Source organism: Budorcas taxicolor, chromosome 5, assembly GCF_023091745.1.
Source record: "Budorcas taxicolor isolate Tak-1 chromosome 5, Takin1.1, whole genome shotgun sequence".
NCBI classification, from domain to species: domain Eukaryota; kingdom Metazoa; phylum Chordata; class Mammalia; order Artiodactyla; family Bovidae; genus Budorcas; species Budorcas taxicolor.
The window spans coordinates 126,642,416-126,656,025 of NC_068914.1; the positions used below are offsets into that span (position 1 = coordinate 126,642,416).

The 13,610-nt window shown below is 39.3% G+C and overlaps 1 protein-coding gene across 1 annotated transcript in view; it reads left to right on the forward strand.

Annotated features, from left to right (window-relative positions):
• Positions 1-22: 22 nt before the first annotated feature.
• ITPR2 (inositol 1,4,5-trisphosphate receptor type 2) overlaps positions 23-13,610 on the forward strand; it is a 592,637-nt gene continuing 579,049 nt past the window's right edge. The window contains exon 1 of the mRNA XM_052640930.1: positions 23-114. Within this exon, the coding sequence (XP_052496890.1) occupies positions 23-114 (92 nt within the window). The remainder of the gene's footprint in view (positions 115-13,610) is intronic.

Genomic DNA, 13,610 nt, shown 5'->3' on the forward strand with positions numbered 1-13,610 from the left:
CTTCTTCGGAGCATGAAGCAGCATGTCCGATAAAATGTCCAGCTTCCTCTATATAGGGGACATCGTGTCCCTGTACGCGGAGGGTTCGGTCAACGGTTTCATCAACACGCTGGGGTAAGCCAGGGCGCCGGGTGGGGAGCGCGGGCTGGGGAGCCCTGACGCTCGGTCCCCTCGGAGCTCATCCCCTTCGCCTGGGGTTGCTGGGCAGGCTCTGTGCCCGCGGACAGCGCGGTGCGCTCGGCTCGCGCGCTCGCAGGAAGCTGCCGGTGGAGGCAGGACTTTCTCAGCAACTTCGTAATCTCGAGCTCAGGCGCATCTGAAAAGGAGGAAGTGATTCAGAAGCCCGAACACAGGCCCGACGAAGTCCTCATTGGCCTCTCCGTGGGTTGTTTTGATTAAAAAAAAAAAAAATTTTTTTTTTACCCTTACAGGTGGGGAAAAAAAGAAAACAACACAAACAACACGGCTCCTCTCCCCACCTTTGCTCGCTACGACTCTCAAGCCCCTGCCCCTCACGGCCGGGTTTGTAAGAGCAGTCGATAAAAGTCTGTGGCCTTGGACGTGAGACGGACGATGAGGCGAGCGGGAGGAGTGTGGCTTTGCCCTGCGGGAGGAGCTCACTGTCCCCGCTACGCTGAAGTAATTTCCTTTTGGCCGTGCCAAACGGGAACTCGCCCTTCCTCGGGGGCGTCCTGGGGGCTTCTGGGTTCTAGAACTCACACCTGCTTTCTCCCCTCTCCGGGCCTGGGGCCACTGAAATGCTCAGCCTCTCCTGGGATGCAGCCAAATGCTTGGCTCTTGAGATTGAAGTTGATTTTTGAATGGGGGAAGTAGGTATATAAACATAACCTGTGCTAGCTGGGTAAAGAGGACTTCCTTGATTACTAATATTTTCTCTCTGTCCTGATGGTGAATACCAGCCTGTAATTTTAATGCGCACTGCATTGTCTTTTGATAGGCACGGTTTTTGTTGCTGTTGCCGCCTAGTTTCAGTAGCTGGACTCCCCAGTCTTAGAGATTTTAGGCTGAGGAACTGGTGTTTCCACTTATGACTGGTCACTTTTTTTTTTTCCTGCTGTTAGATTTTAGGGCACACGACTTAACATGCAGCGTCATTGGACGGTGACTTTGAGCCATGCTATTCACGGGGTGGTGTCTACCTGACAGGGGACATGGGAGTCCCAACTTCCACAGTTTCTGTTACTTGTGCGTCTCCTCTAGTGAGTGAAAGAAGGGAGGTAGATTTAATGTAATTCCTTTAAGATCAGTGTTAATTTATTGTGAAACTAAAGCATGGAAGGAAAAAAAAAACAGCTGTAACACGTGCTTGGTGCTGAGTTTGTAAATTGTAAGCTGACATTTGTTTCTGGGAGAGTTCACAGTACAAGGTCAGTGTTTGGGCCCCCAGTAACATTTTGCGGATGGACTCTGCTGCACCTCACCCTTCTCCATTGTGGACTCTTTGTGGAGGTAACATGGTGGTTAAGCTGGAGGGGCCTGGGGTCAAATCTCTGCTTTTCCTATTATGAACCTGATGACCCTGGGCAAGTTGTATAATTGCATTCCAGTTTCCTCACCTCTGAAAATGGGAAGATTGTGGTTACTACCTCATAGGACTGTGCTAAGAAGTGAGTTAACATAAAGTGTTTAGTATAGCACCAGGCACGGGAGCAGTTGTATAAAATGTTCACTATTGTAATTATCACTCCCTTGGTAACTGTGAGCAATAGTGACACTCTTGGACACAATAATAAAAAGGATTAGGAATAAAGTATAAAACCTAGTCAAATTAAAAAGCCATGTTTTCGTAGTGTGTTATTCAGCAAAAGAGGGCTTCCCTGGTGGCTCAGATGGTAATGAATCTACCTGCCATACGGGAGACTCAGGTTCAATCCCTGGGTTGGGAAGATCCTCTGGAGAAGGGAATGGCAACCCACTCCAGTTTTCTTGTCTGGAGAATTCCATGGACAGAGGAGTCTGGCCAGCTACAGTCCATGGGGTTTCAAAGAGTCAGACACTGCTGAGCGACTCATACACACTTTCAGCAGAGGAATGTGTTTGGTAACTACCTACTTAAGCACTTGTAGTGTCTCTCCCGCTCAATTTGGAGGTGGAGAAACGGAGGGGAAGAGAAATGAAGTGACTTACCTACGAAGCAGAGGACATTAATGTCAAAAGCTGGAACTGTAGCCCTGTCCCCAGATTCTCAGCCAAGTGTGTATTTCTTTGGTTACATATTGTTGTCTTTAAGCCTTGAAAGAAAGAAGCTTGACCTTTCATGTAGCATGTAGATTTGTATTCAACATTTCTTGCTGGTGTTGTGGAAGTCGAGTTGCTTTAGAGTGTGTTTGTGCAGTGTTATTTTTCTGTTGACAGACGGATTCTTTTTGAGGTTCCTATGACAAGACCTCTGTGTGGCTCAATTCTAAGGTGAGGATTGGGTATGCTGCCGCTGGTGAAGCTTGGTGCTTTGATTGAGTGTTCTTTTTCTTTATGGAGTCCATGGAATAGCTGGAGTACAATATAGTTCATGGAACTACATTGGCCTGAGAGTTTTAGGAGTTACAAAACTGGCAGGAGCCTATGTGCATGTGACGTGAAATGTTCTCTAGGCAAAGTAGCATCATCTGCTTTGCTAGTGTAGAAGACAACTGGTAGATATGTTACCTTGCATCTTTTTTAGGGCCATAAATATGGAAGCAGCATTATAGTTTTTCATTATATTGTTGTAGGATCGTAGTAATACACTTTTTCTATCAAAGAGAGAGAGCATACTTCAAATTGAATCTCTCTGCTCTTCTATAGTTGGAGGGAGATCTGTTGTCTGAGGTCTATTGTTAATTATAACCTTGTTCATATCATTTATTCCCTTTTCATGTCAGCATGTCTTTGTAGAGAGTAAAAGTATATGCTTGTCCCACCCCTAGAGTATTATAAAAGTGAATGGAAGAGACAGAAAGGAAAGAGCCCCCCACTTTTTTTTAGACAGTTTGTAGGAAAATCCACATTATGCTTATATTCTTGTGGCCCTTGCTGCTGCTGCTGCTGCTGCTAAGTTGCTTTAGTTGTGTCCGACTCTGTGCGACCCCATAGACGGCAGCCCACCAGGCTCCTCTGTCTCTGGGATTCTCCAGGCAAGAACACTGGAGTGGGTTGCCATTTCCTTCTCCAATGCATGAAAGTGAAAAGTGAAAGTGAAGTCGCTCAGTCGCGTCTTGACTCTTCGCGACCTCATAGACTGTAGCTTCCCAGGCTCCTCTGTCCATGGGATTTCCCAGGCTAGAGTACTGGAGTGGGGTGCCATTGCCTTCTCCCTTGTGGCCCTTAAGTTTCTTCAAAGGTGTGTGAATTGTTAAAGTGAATCAGAGAGCTTGATTGGAGACGTTGGCATTGTAGTTAGCCAGCATAGTTTGTTCCACTGTAATATTAAAAACTCAGCGGAAGAGCTAAAAATGAGGCTAAAGGTTTCTGACTTCTGTTTTCACTCTTTATCTGTTTGACACTTTTGGTCGTGTGATGGTTTTTCAAATTCAGCTTAATTATCATGAGATAATTGTTAGATATTTATTTGTCTGCAGATAAATCGTATCTGATTTTAGTATCTAGTGTGGAAATTTGAGAGAATACACATTGTTATTATTTGGTTTTGGGGAATTTCTTGCAATAAAGTCATGAGTTTTTCAGCTGGAAAAAAAATTACAGGTTTTCATTCTGTTAGAGTTCAGTAGGCCCTTTTAGAGGCCTTTCCAACTGGAAATGTGGTAAGATTTTTGTAGGCTCTGTGACCTAGCTTTTAAGCTCAGTTTCTTAGTCTGAGAAATCAGACTGCTCCTGTTGCAAAGGTTTGCATTTCCCTCCCACCCACCCACCTCCCCACAATTATCCTTTAACTAGTATTTACCTGATGTTTCTGAAGCCTGAGTTGTTGCTAAATAAGGTAGAGTATTGTTCTTCCAGCTTGTATTGGTAACAAAGGGGCCTGGTGTATGTTTTCTAACTTAATTTTTCATCTACATATCTATTTAGGAAACACATTAAGGAAAACTGTTAAATCCTGTTGGATGAAGATGAATATATTTTAAATAAACAATTTTTTTTTGCTACTGTATACTTTAAGGTTATGGTTTTTATTTTTCTTTTAAAAGTGAAGGAGTTTGGGGACATGCTGTACAGTTTCAAATGTGGTGTTGCTGTTTTTTTTAATTTTAAAAATTGAGATGTAGTTGATTTACAATGTGTTAATTTCTGCTTTACAGCTAAGTGATTCAGTTATGCATATATATGTGTATAGTTTTTAATATTCTTTCCCATTATGGTCTATCATAGGATAGTTCTCTGTGCTATATAGTAGAACCTTGTTGTTTATTCATTCTCTATATAATAGCTTACATCTGCTAACCCCAGCCTCCCGCTTTATCCCTCCCCCAACCCCTCTCCCTTGGCAACCACAAGTCAGTTCTCTATGTCCAGAAGACTGTTTCTGTTCATTTCTGTCACATTTTAGATTTTAGGTTCCACATATAAGTGATATCATATATGGTATTTACCTTTCTCTTTTTTAAAAATATTTTTTGATGTGGACCATTTTTAAAGTCTTTGTTGAATTAGTTACAGTGTTGCTTTTGTTATATGTTTTGGTTTTTTGGCTCTGAGGCATGTTAGATCTTAACTCCCTGACCAGGGATTGAACTGGCACCCCCTGCATTGGAAGGCAGAGTCTTAACGGCTGAATCACCAGGGAAGTCTGTATCTTTCTGTACCTTTCTCTTTCTGATTTTTCTTAGTATGATAATCTGTAGGTCCATCTGTGTTGCTGCAAATGGCATTATATAATTCTTTTTTATGGCTGAGTAATATTCCATTGAAGAGGAACTAAAAAGCCTCTTGATGAAAGTGAAAGAGGAGAGTGAAAAAGTTGGCTTAAAGCTCAACATTCAGAAAACAGATCATGGCATCTGGTCCCATCGCTTCATGGGAAATAGATGGGGAAACAGTGTCAGACTATTTTTTTGGCTCCAAAATCACTGCAGATGGTGATTGCAGCCATGAAATTAAACGATGCTTACTCCTTGGAAGGAAAGTTATGACCAACCTAGATAGCATATTAAAAGCAGAGACATTACTTTGCCAACAAGGGTCCGTCTAGTCAGGGCTGTGGTTTTTCCAGTGGTCATGTATGGATGTGAAAGTTGGACTGTGAAGAAGGCTGAGCGCCGAAGAATTGATGCGTTTGAACTGTGGTGTTGGAGAAGACCCTTGAGAGTCCCCTGGACTGCAAGGAGATCCAACCAATCCATTCTAAAGGAGATCAGTCCTGGGTGTTCATTGGAAGGACTGATGCTAAAGGTGAAACTCCAATACTTTGGCTACCTCATGTGAAGGGTTGACTCATTGGAAAAGACTCTGATGCTGGGAGGGATTGGGGGCAGGAGGGTAAGGGGACGACAGAGAATGAGATGGCTGAAGGCATCACCGACTTGATGGACGTGAGTCTGAGTGAACTCCGGGAGTTGGTGATGGACAGGGAGGCCAGGCATGCTGCGATTCATGGGGTCGCAAAGAGTCGGACACGACTGAGCAACTCAACTGAACTGAATATCCCATTGTATCTATGTACCACGTCTTCTTTATCAGTCCATCTATTGATGGACATTTAGGTTGTTTCCATGTCTTGGCTATTGTGAATAGTGCTACTATGAACATAGCTCATATATCTTTTTGAAATATAGTTCGATCTGGATATATGCTCAAGGGTGGGATTGCTGGATCACATGGTAATTTTTAGTTTTCTGAGGAACCTCCATACTGTTTTCCATAGTGGCTGTACCCACTTATATTCCCAACAGTGTAGGAGGGTTCCCTTTCCTCTACATCTTCTCTAGCATTTGTGATTTGTAGAGTTTTTGAGGATGGTGATTTTATTTGCACCAAATGCAGCGTTAATTGTCTCTTTCCCCTTCCTCTATTTTTTTTTATATTGAGATTTACTTCGCTAGTCATTGATACTTGTGTTTTCTTTTTAAATTTTTGTTTTATATTGGAGCATAGTTGATTAATAATGTTGTGTTTCAGATGTACAGCAAAGTGATTTAGTTATACATGTACATTTATCATTTTTTTTCCAAATTCTTTTCCCATTTAGGTTATTACAGAATATTGAGCAGTGTTCCCTGTGCTGTACAGGGAAATGTATATCCTTGTTGGTTATCCATTTTATATATAGTAGTGTGTGTATGTCAATCCCAAACTCCCAATCTGTCCCTCCCTCCCTTTCCGCCTGGTAACCATAAATTCATTCTCTAAGTAGGTGATTCTGTTTCTGTTTTGTAAATAAGTATTTTGGTATCATTTTTTTTAGACTTCACATGTAAATGATATTGTGATACTTGGTTTTCTATTTCTGAATTACTTTACTTAGTATGATAATCTCCAGGTCCATCCATGTTGCTGCAAATGGCATTATTTCATTCTTTTTAATGGCTGAATAATATACCATCGTTTATATGTACCACATTTTCTTTATCCATTCTTCTTTCACTGGACATTTAGGTTGCTTCCACGTCTTGACTATTGTAAATAATGCTGCATTGAACATTGGTGTGAATGTACCATTTCAAACCATGTTTTTCTCCAGGTATATGCTCAGGAGTAGGATTGCTGGATCATATGGTAGCTCTAGTTTTGTTTTTTTAAGGAAACTCCATATGGTTCTCCATAGTGGATACACCAATTTATATTCCCACCTACAGTGCAGGAGAGTTCCCATCTTTGCACATCCTCTCCAGCATTTATTGTTTGTAGGTTTTTTCTGATGTTTGCCAATCTGAGTGGTGTGAAGTGATATCTCATTGTAGTTTTGATTTGCATTTCTCTAATAATTAGTGATTTGAGTATCTTTTCATGTGCCTCCTGGCCATCTGTAGGTCTTCTTTGGGGAAATATCTACTTAGGTCTTCTGCCCATTTTTTGGATTGGGTTGTTTGTTTTTTGGATATTGAGCCGCTTGAACTCTTTGTAAATTTTGGAGCCTGATTCTTGTCAGTCACATCATCTGCAAATATTTTCTCCCATTCTGTGGGCTGTCATTTTGTTTTGCCTATGGTTTCGTTTGCTGTGCAAAAGCTTTTGAGTTAATAAAGTCCCATTTGTTTATTTTTGCTTTTATTTCCATTACTCTAGGAAATAGCTCAAAAAAGATATTGCTGCGATTTATGTCAAAGAGTTTTCTCTGTTTTCCACTAAAGTTTTATGGTATCTGGTCTTACATTTAGGTCTTTAATCAGTTTTGAGTTTATTTTTGTGTATGGTGTTAATTCAACCTAGTTTTGGAAGTCCTCGCCTTGACACTTCTGACATTAGGTATTTTGGGTACATCTCCTTGATCAAGGATCTCATACCACACTGTGGGAGTGAGCGGGAGAGAATTCCACAGGACAGTAGAGTCGGTGAAAAGTACACTGTTGTTTCATTGTCTGTTCTGCTTGTAGTTCAGGGTTCAGTGAATGACAAGCGTGTGTGATCATGTACGTCTGTATACATATATTTAAGTGATTACTGCCTTTGGTTTGAGGGTTCTTCTCAGGACCTACCAAGAATCAACACCAGCTTGTTAAGGTTTGAGAAAATGCTCAGGTGACCACCCATTGAAGCAGTGACTGCCAAGTATCATAATAGTTGCTTAGCCAGAGTGGCTAAAGATCAGGACTCTTATTTTTAGTTCATGTTTGATTTTTCTCAGTTCAATGAGTTTTGTTTCCATGTTCATGATGGATATCAGGTAGGGGAATGGTGGGTCATTTATAATTCTGAATTAATCCCTCAGATAAATGAACAAGACTGTGTAAAGTCCTATGTTTATTTTTTCCAATTGTAGTCCCTTGAATTTTCCTTTCTGACCTTTTTTTCTGCTTAAAGTTTTTAATATTTAAATGTTTGCAAATTTGACTGTTAATTTTTTCTTCTTTTACTTATTTAATTTTTCTGTTTTTTTCATAGTTTAGAAAATCTTCCCCTTAATAGGACTGTTTAATCAGTAGAGACTTGGATGAAACAGGAATGGTTACAGCTGACTTATGTTTGCATTAATTTGTAATTTATCTTTAGTCTCTTGTAGATAAAACTCTTCCAAGTAACAGCCATTATTTTCTGCTATAACTAGGTGTATAAATTTAGCTCTGTTTTGGCTACAGCATTTGTTACTATGATAAAAGTATCTAAAAATCCATGGGATGTTTGCATGTGTCTCTAAAGAGGAGGAAGAAGACAGTATAATCTTGAATACTGAGTTGTTTTGGAAAGTGTGAGGGTTAGTAGTGTCATGTTATGGAACTTGAAATCAGCTAGAATACAAAGACAGCTTCTGAAGTGGTGAACATAAAGTCTATTTTAAGCTGAAAGGTCGACCATTTCTTAAACTTTGAAGTCATTCCATAAACAACAGGGTAGCTTTTAGACCCTCTCCGGTGGAGAGCTCAGTCAGGTAAACAACCATGCTTCCTTAAGTGCCTTGACTTTGGGAGAAGAGAATTCAAAGGCAAATGATTGCCCTCGTTCTTTATTTAACAGAGCTTTTTTGCTTAAAACATTTTTTTTTTTTTTTTGCATAGGTAGCGCTTTTCACAATCATGTATTCCCTTTGGAACTCAGCATATAGACAGAATACTTTAAAAGTTAGATTCAAACTTTTAAAACAAATTCCGGACACAAGGTGTATCTTCATATAAATATAAAGGAAGTTACAGTGGACTTCTGTGACAAATTTCTAGCATAACAAGTAATTGAATTTTCCTCCTTTTGTTTACGTCAGAACTTGGTAATAAATCACCGGATAGTAATCAGAGAAGTGAAATTTTAATGGTCATTCATCCATTCATTTATTTAATGAGTAAAATTGATTGTGCCTTTCAAATGCACAGGGGTTTTCTACTCTCATGCAGATTTAGGTGGGAATGTTTTTAATATATGCTTTAGAAAACCATAATTCTGATGTAAAAATATAGAAAAAAATATCCACGGAAAATAGTGAAAGTGAAGACCTTTCAGCATGTTTTTTAACAGTGGTGACACCATTTCATGGATGGGTGCATGATTTTCATTTTTATTTTCATTCTTAGGTCTCCTGTGTTTCCCAGATTATACATATATTTCTTTAATTAGACATTTATTACTGTTAACAGTTAGCACAGTTAACTAAAATGAAAATAATGTTTTTGAGGATCTTCAGTTTCTTATTACTGTTCATCAACGTTTATTTTAAAAAGCATAAAGAAAGCATTTTCCTGGTCATTGTCAGTAGACAAACCCCACAAACCAGGAACTGCATGTTGCTAAAATATATAGGTCATATGTTTACCATAAAATTTTTTGTTCTAGTTATTTATTGTTGGTGTTTTAAAATGTATTATGGAAAAATGTTTGGCCAGTAATGCTGATCCTTTATAAATGGTTGATTTAACTTTTGCTTCCCTTGTGGCTCAGATGGTAAAGAATCTGCCTGCAGTGTGGGAGACCTGGGTTCGATCCCTGGGTTGGGAAGGTCCCCTGGAGAAGGGAATGGCTACCCACTCCTGTATTCTTGCCTGGAGAATTCCATGAATTCTGATAGGCAACAGTCCATGGGATCACAGAGTTGGACACGACTGAGTGACTAACACTAACTTGTGCAGTAAATATATAGTCTATTTTAGAAGTCTGTTTACACATGTAAGAAGTATGCCCTTCAGCGTGACTGACTAGTTCATTTTAATAATCTTAGTACCCACTATGGAACTATTACTGTCTATCAGTTTCTATGGGTATTACTTAGTGAGGGCTCTGTGTGTGTGTGTGATTGAAATCATTTGAGTAATTATTTTTATTGAATATCTTTGAAATGGATGGATTCGCCCTTTCAAAATTCAAATCAATGATTGGTTAAAAATAGTGATTTTATAGTTTATTCTGACACAAACCTACAGAACTCCAACCCTGAATTAAAAATAAATTATCAGTTTATTCAGAAAAATTTAATCATGAAATTGAAAATGTGTCCCCAGCATGATCAAGTTTCTGGACCATTCTTGGTGATGTGGTTTATGCTGGAGGATGCTGCAATGAATCACTGGTTCATTTGACACATAGTTAACAAACCCTGACTATGTGTTAGAGATCCAGCATGAAGAGATGCCAGATATTGTGCTATTTTGATTATTATCTCAGAAATTCAGACTTCCTTTGATAATTTGTAGTATGACATTGGACTAGGATCTATGGGAGTCTAAGGGCATTTGACACCTCTGCCCTCAAAGTTGTAAATGCCACAAGATCAGGAACTGACTCTGACTTTTAATCCTTGTATGCTCAGCACCTCACATAATTCCTGCTACATAGTAGGCATTTAATAAATATTTGTGAAATCAATGTAGTCATTATTTAGTCATGGAGATAAGATTGGTATTGAATAACTACAACATAAAGCAGTTTTTTTCAAATAAAGATGATTAAAAACAGGGATCACAGGGAAACCAAAGCGGATTCTTTGAGTGGTATGACCCAAAGAGGGCTTCAAAGAGGAGGTGATATTTAGCTGAACTTTGTGGGATCATTAAGGTGAATATTTGTCTCAAACCTGTGTCCATAATTTGATCATGTATGTGGAGCCCTATACCAAGGTCACAGTGTGGAGCCCTGTACCAAGGTCACAGAAGAAAAATCTCTGGAACTGACCAAGGCCCATAGCAACTGTTGCCGTGAGCCTCTGGATCTAAATTAGCCAGTTCCTTGCCTGGTAATCGAACCTGGGCCGCAGTGGTGGGAGTGCTGAATCCTAACCACTAGACTTGACAATATATTCTTGGTACTTTTTTCTTTTATTCAAAAAATTAGTGAAATTTTACTGTTTATATTAATAGCTCCAAAAAAGGAAGCAAAAATTTGATATTATTGAGATGTGCAAAGATTGAAGAAATATCCTGAGAACATATTTTATGCTTATTTATCGAATGTAAGAACTTTGTTTGATTCAGGCCCTCTGAATTTGTCATGTGCTGAGACATGTTAACTGAGTTTAGTCAGTTTGCTGAGACAAGAGATAAAGAGGGCAGGATATAAAGCCCAGAAACTTGGCAATTATTTGGGGGAATTTTTATAGTATTTCCAGCTTCTTTGAATATTCTGATTTCATTCCTTTCCCCCTTATTTCTCCTTATCCCAGTGTTTCATCATTTTTCTTCCTTAATCATGGACTTCAGTTGTCTTCTAGATCCCTGGAAGCTTTGCTAATAAAGAAAACTTTCCATCTAAAATAGTTATAATTTTTTTTGTTTGTTTCATAGTGCCTGAGACTGTTCAACACATGCACGCATGTACAGGTGCATGTGCGTGTGCGCACACACACGCACACACACACTCCATTTCGTGTAGAGTACTGGTATCTGTGGAGCCCACTCTGCCCTCATTTCCTGTGGGTGTTTAACAAGCAATAGAGGCCATAGATTCCCATGATGGCCAGGAAAGACTTCGGAAGTGAACAAAGCATAATCTAAATTCATATCTAAATTCTTAGAATTCAAGCATGTGTTATTAAGATTCTATCTAAAGTGTTTGAGTCATTTGAGTCATTGTTTAAATATCATCAGAAAAATCTCTTTGTGAAAATTGCAAATTGCCGGACTTCTATTATGCATTTGTTATACAAGAAAACTCTACAGTGGAATCTTAGAACAAACTTTTATGTTTTTAATTAGACAGTTCCTAGATGTCTAGCTGTCTAAGATCTGTGGTGATGACTGATTATGAAATAGCCACTAGGAGCAGACACGACTACTCTCCACATATTATCTCCTTTTGAAAAGAGGATTCTTCAAATTGTGTAAAGAACTTATGGATTATCAGAGCTAAATACAACATATCAAACAAACAAAAACCCAACCAAAAATGAAACTGGATTAAAAAAATTGTTGATTAACTTTTCCACTGGCAAATCAAAGTGTATTATTTATAAAAACTAGAGAATGTTAAGTCCCCTCCAACTTGCATTTAGTTAAATTATTTGCAAACCTTATATTGTATTGTCTTGGAACTCTTGAAAAGCTGCCTGTAGGTATCTCTTGTTATTCTTTTTTTTTAAATAAAATGTTGATTTATTGCTGCATTGGGTCTTCATTGCTGTGTGTAGGCTTTCTCTAGTTGCAGCGAGTGGGGGGCTATTTATTCTCTAGTTGTGGTGCACCGGCTTCTGGTGCAGGCTTCAGTATTTGTGGCTCTTGGATTCTAGAGCACCAACTCAATAGTTGCATTGCATGGGCTTTGTTGCTCTGCAGCTTGTGGGATCTTCTCTGACCAGGGATTGAACCCTAGTCTCCTGCACTGGCAGGTGGATTCTTTATTACTGAGCCGTCAAGGAAGCCCCTCTCTTGCTGTTCTTACTATCTGATCACAAAAGCTCAAAAAATTTGGAAAGCAAAAGATACCTGAATATCTCTTTGCCCATATGGGTAAAGCTTAAGAACTGAATATTAGAAATAAAGTTCCATTGTTAGTAAGGAACAGAAACCATCTTTGGCTAGCATAAGCAAAGAAGGGAATTTATAAGTACAAGGATCCTGGAGGAGCTCCAGGAAATTGAATGATGAGCTCAACAAGTGAACATCAAGAAAGGCAGAAACTCAGAGCTGCTGTGGGTATATTGGTAGCAGAACCTTCTGTCTGGTCCTGCCATTTACAGGACTAGGATACAGCAATTTCTATACCCTTTATCTTCTTAGCATTCAAAATGCAGAATGATAGAATTTGGCTCCACTTGGATTAATCACTTATGTCCATGAAGAAAAGTCACAAGGCCAGATCTGATTATCAGGGAAATCACTTTTAGTGGGGCTCTGATTTCTGCCTGCTTCCAGGGCGGTGTGGTATGGCAGGAAGAGAGTGCGGAGGACCTGAGTGAACTGAGATCTCATCACTTAGTAGGTAATTGAATAGTAACTTCTCAGCACCTTTTAAAATTATGGTCCTATTCATAACATAAAATGTACTGTCTTTTTTTTTTTAAATATTTATTTCTTTGTGCTGTGTCCTTGTTGTGGCACTTGCAATCTTCTCTCTTTGTTGTGGCATGTGGTATTGAATCTGGGCCATCTGCATTGGGAGTGTAGACTCTTAGCTACTGGACCACCAGGAAGTCCCTCATCTTACTCATCTTTAGGTGTAAAGTTCAGTGGCGTTAAATGCATTCACAGTATTGGGCAGCCATCATCATTATCCATTTTCAGTACTTTTTCATCATCTCAAAGAGAAACTCTTCACCCTTGTGAAAATAACTCCCCATCTTCCTCACCAGGGCACCCCCCCCGCCTTTGGTGTGGTCCTTTAGCGTTTGGCTTATTTTATTCAGCATAAGCTCTCAAGGATCATCCATATTGTAGCATGTGTCAGGACTCTATACCTTTTTATTGCTGAATAGTATATTATGATAAGGATACAGCCCATTGTGTTTACTCATTCATCAGTTGATTATCATTTGTGTGGCTCCTCCCTTTTGACTATTACGAGTAATACTGCAGTGAATATTTGTATGTAAGGTTCTCTGTGGACATATTCTTAATTCCTTTGGATATACACCCAAGGAGGGGAAT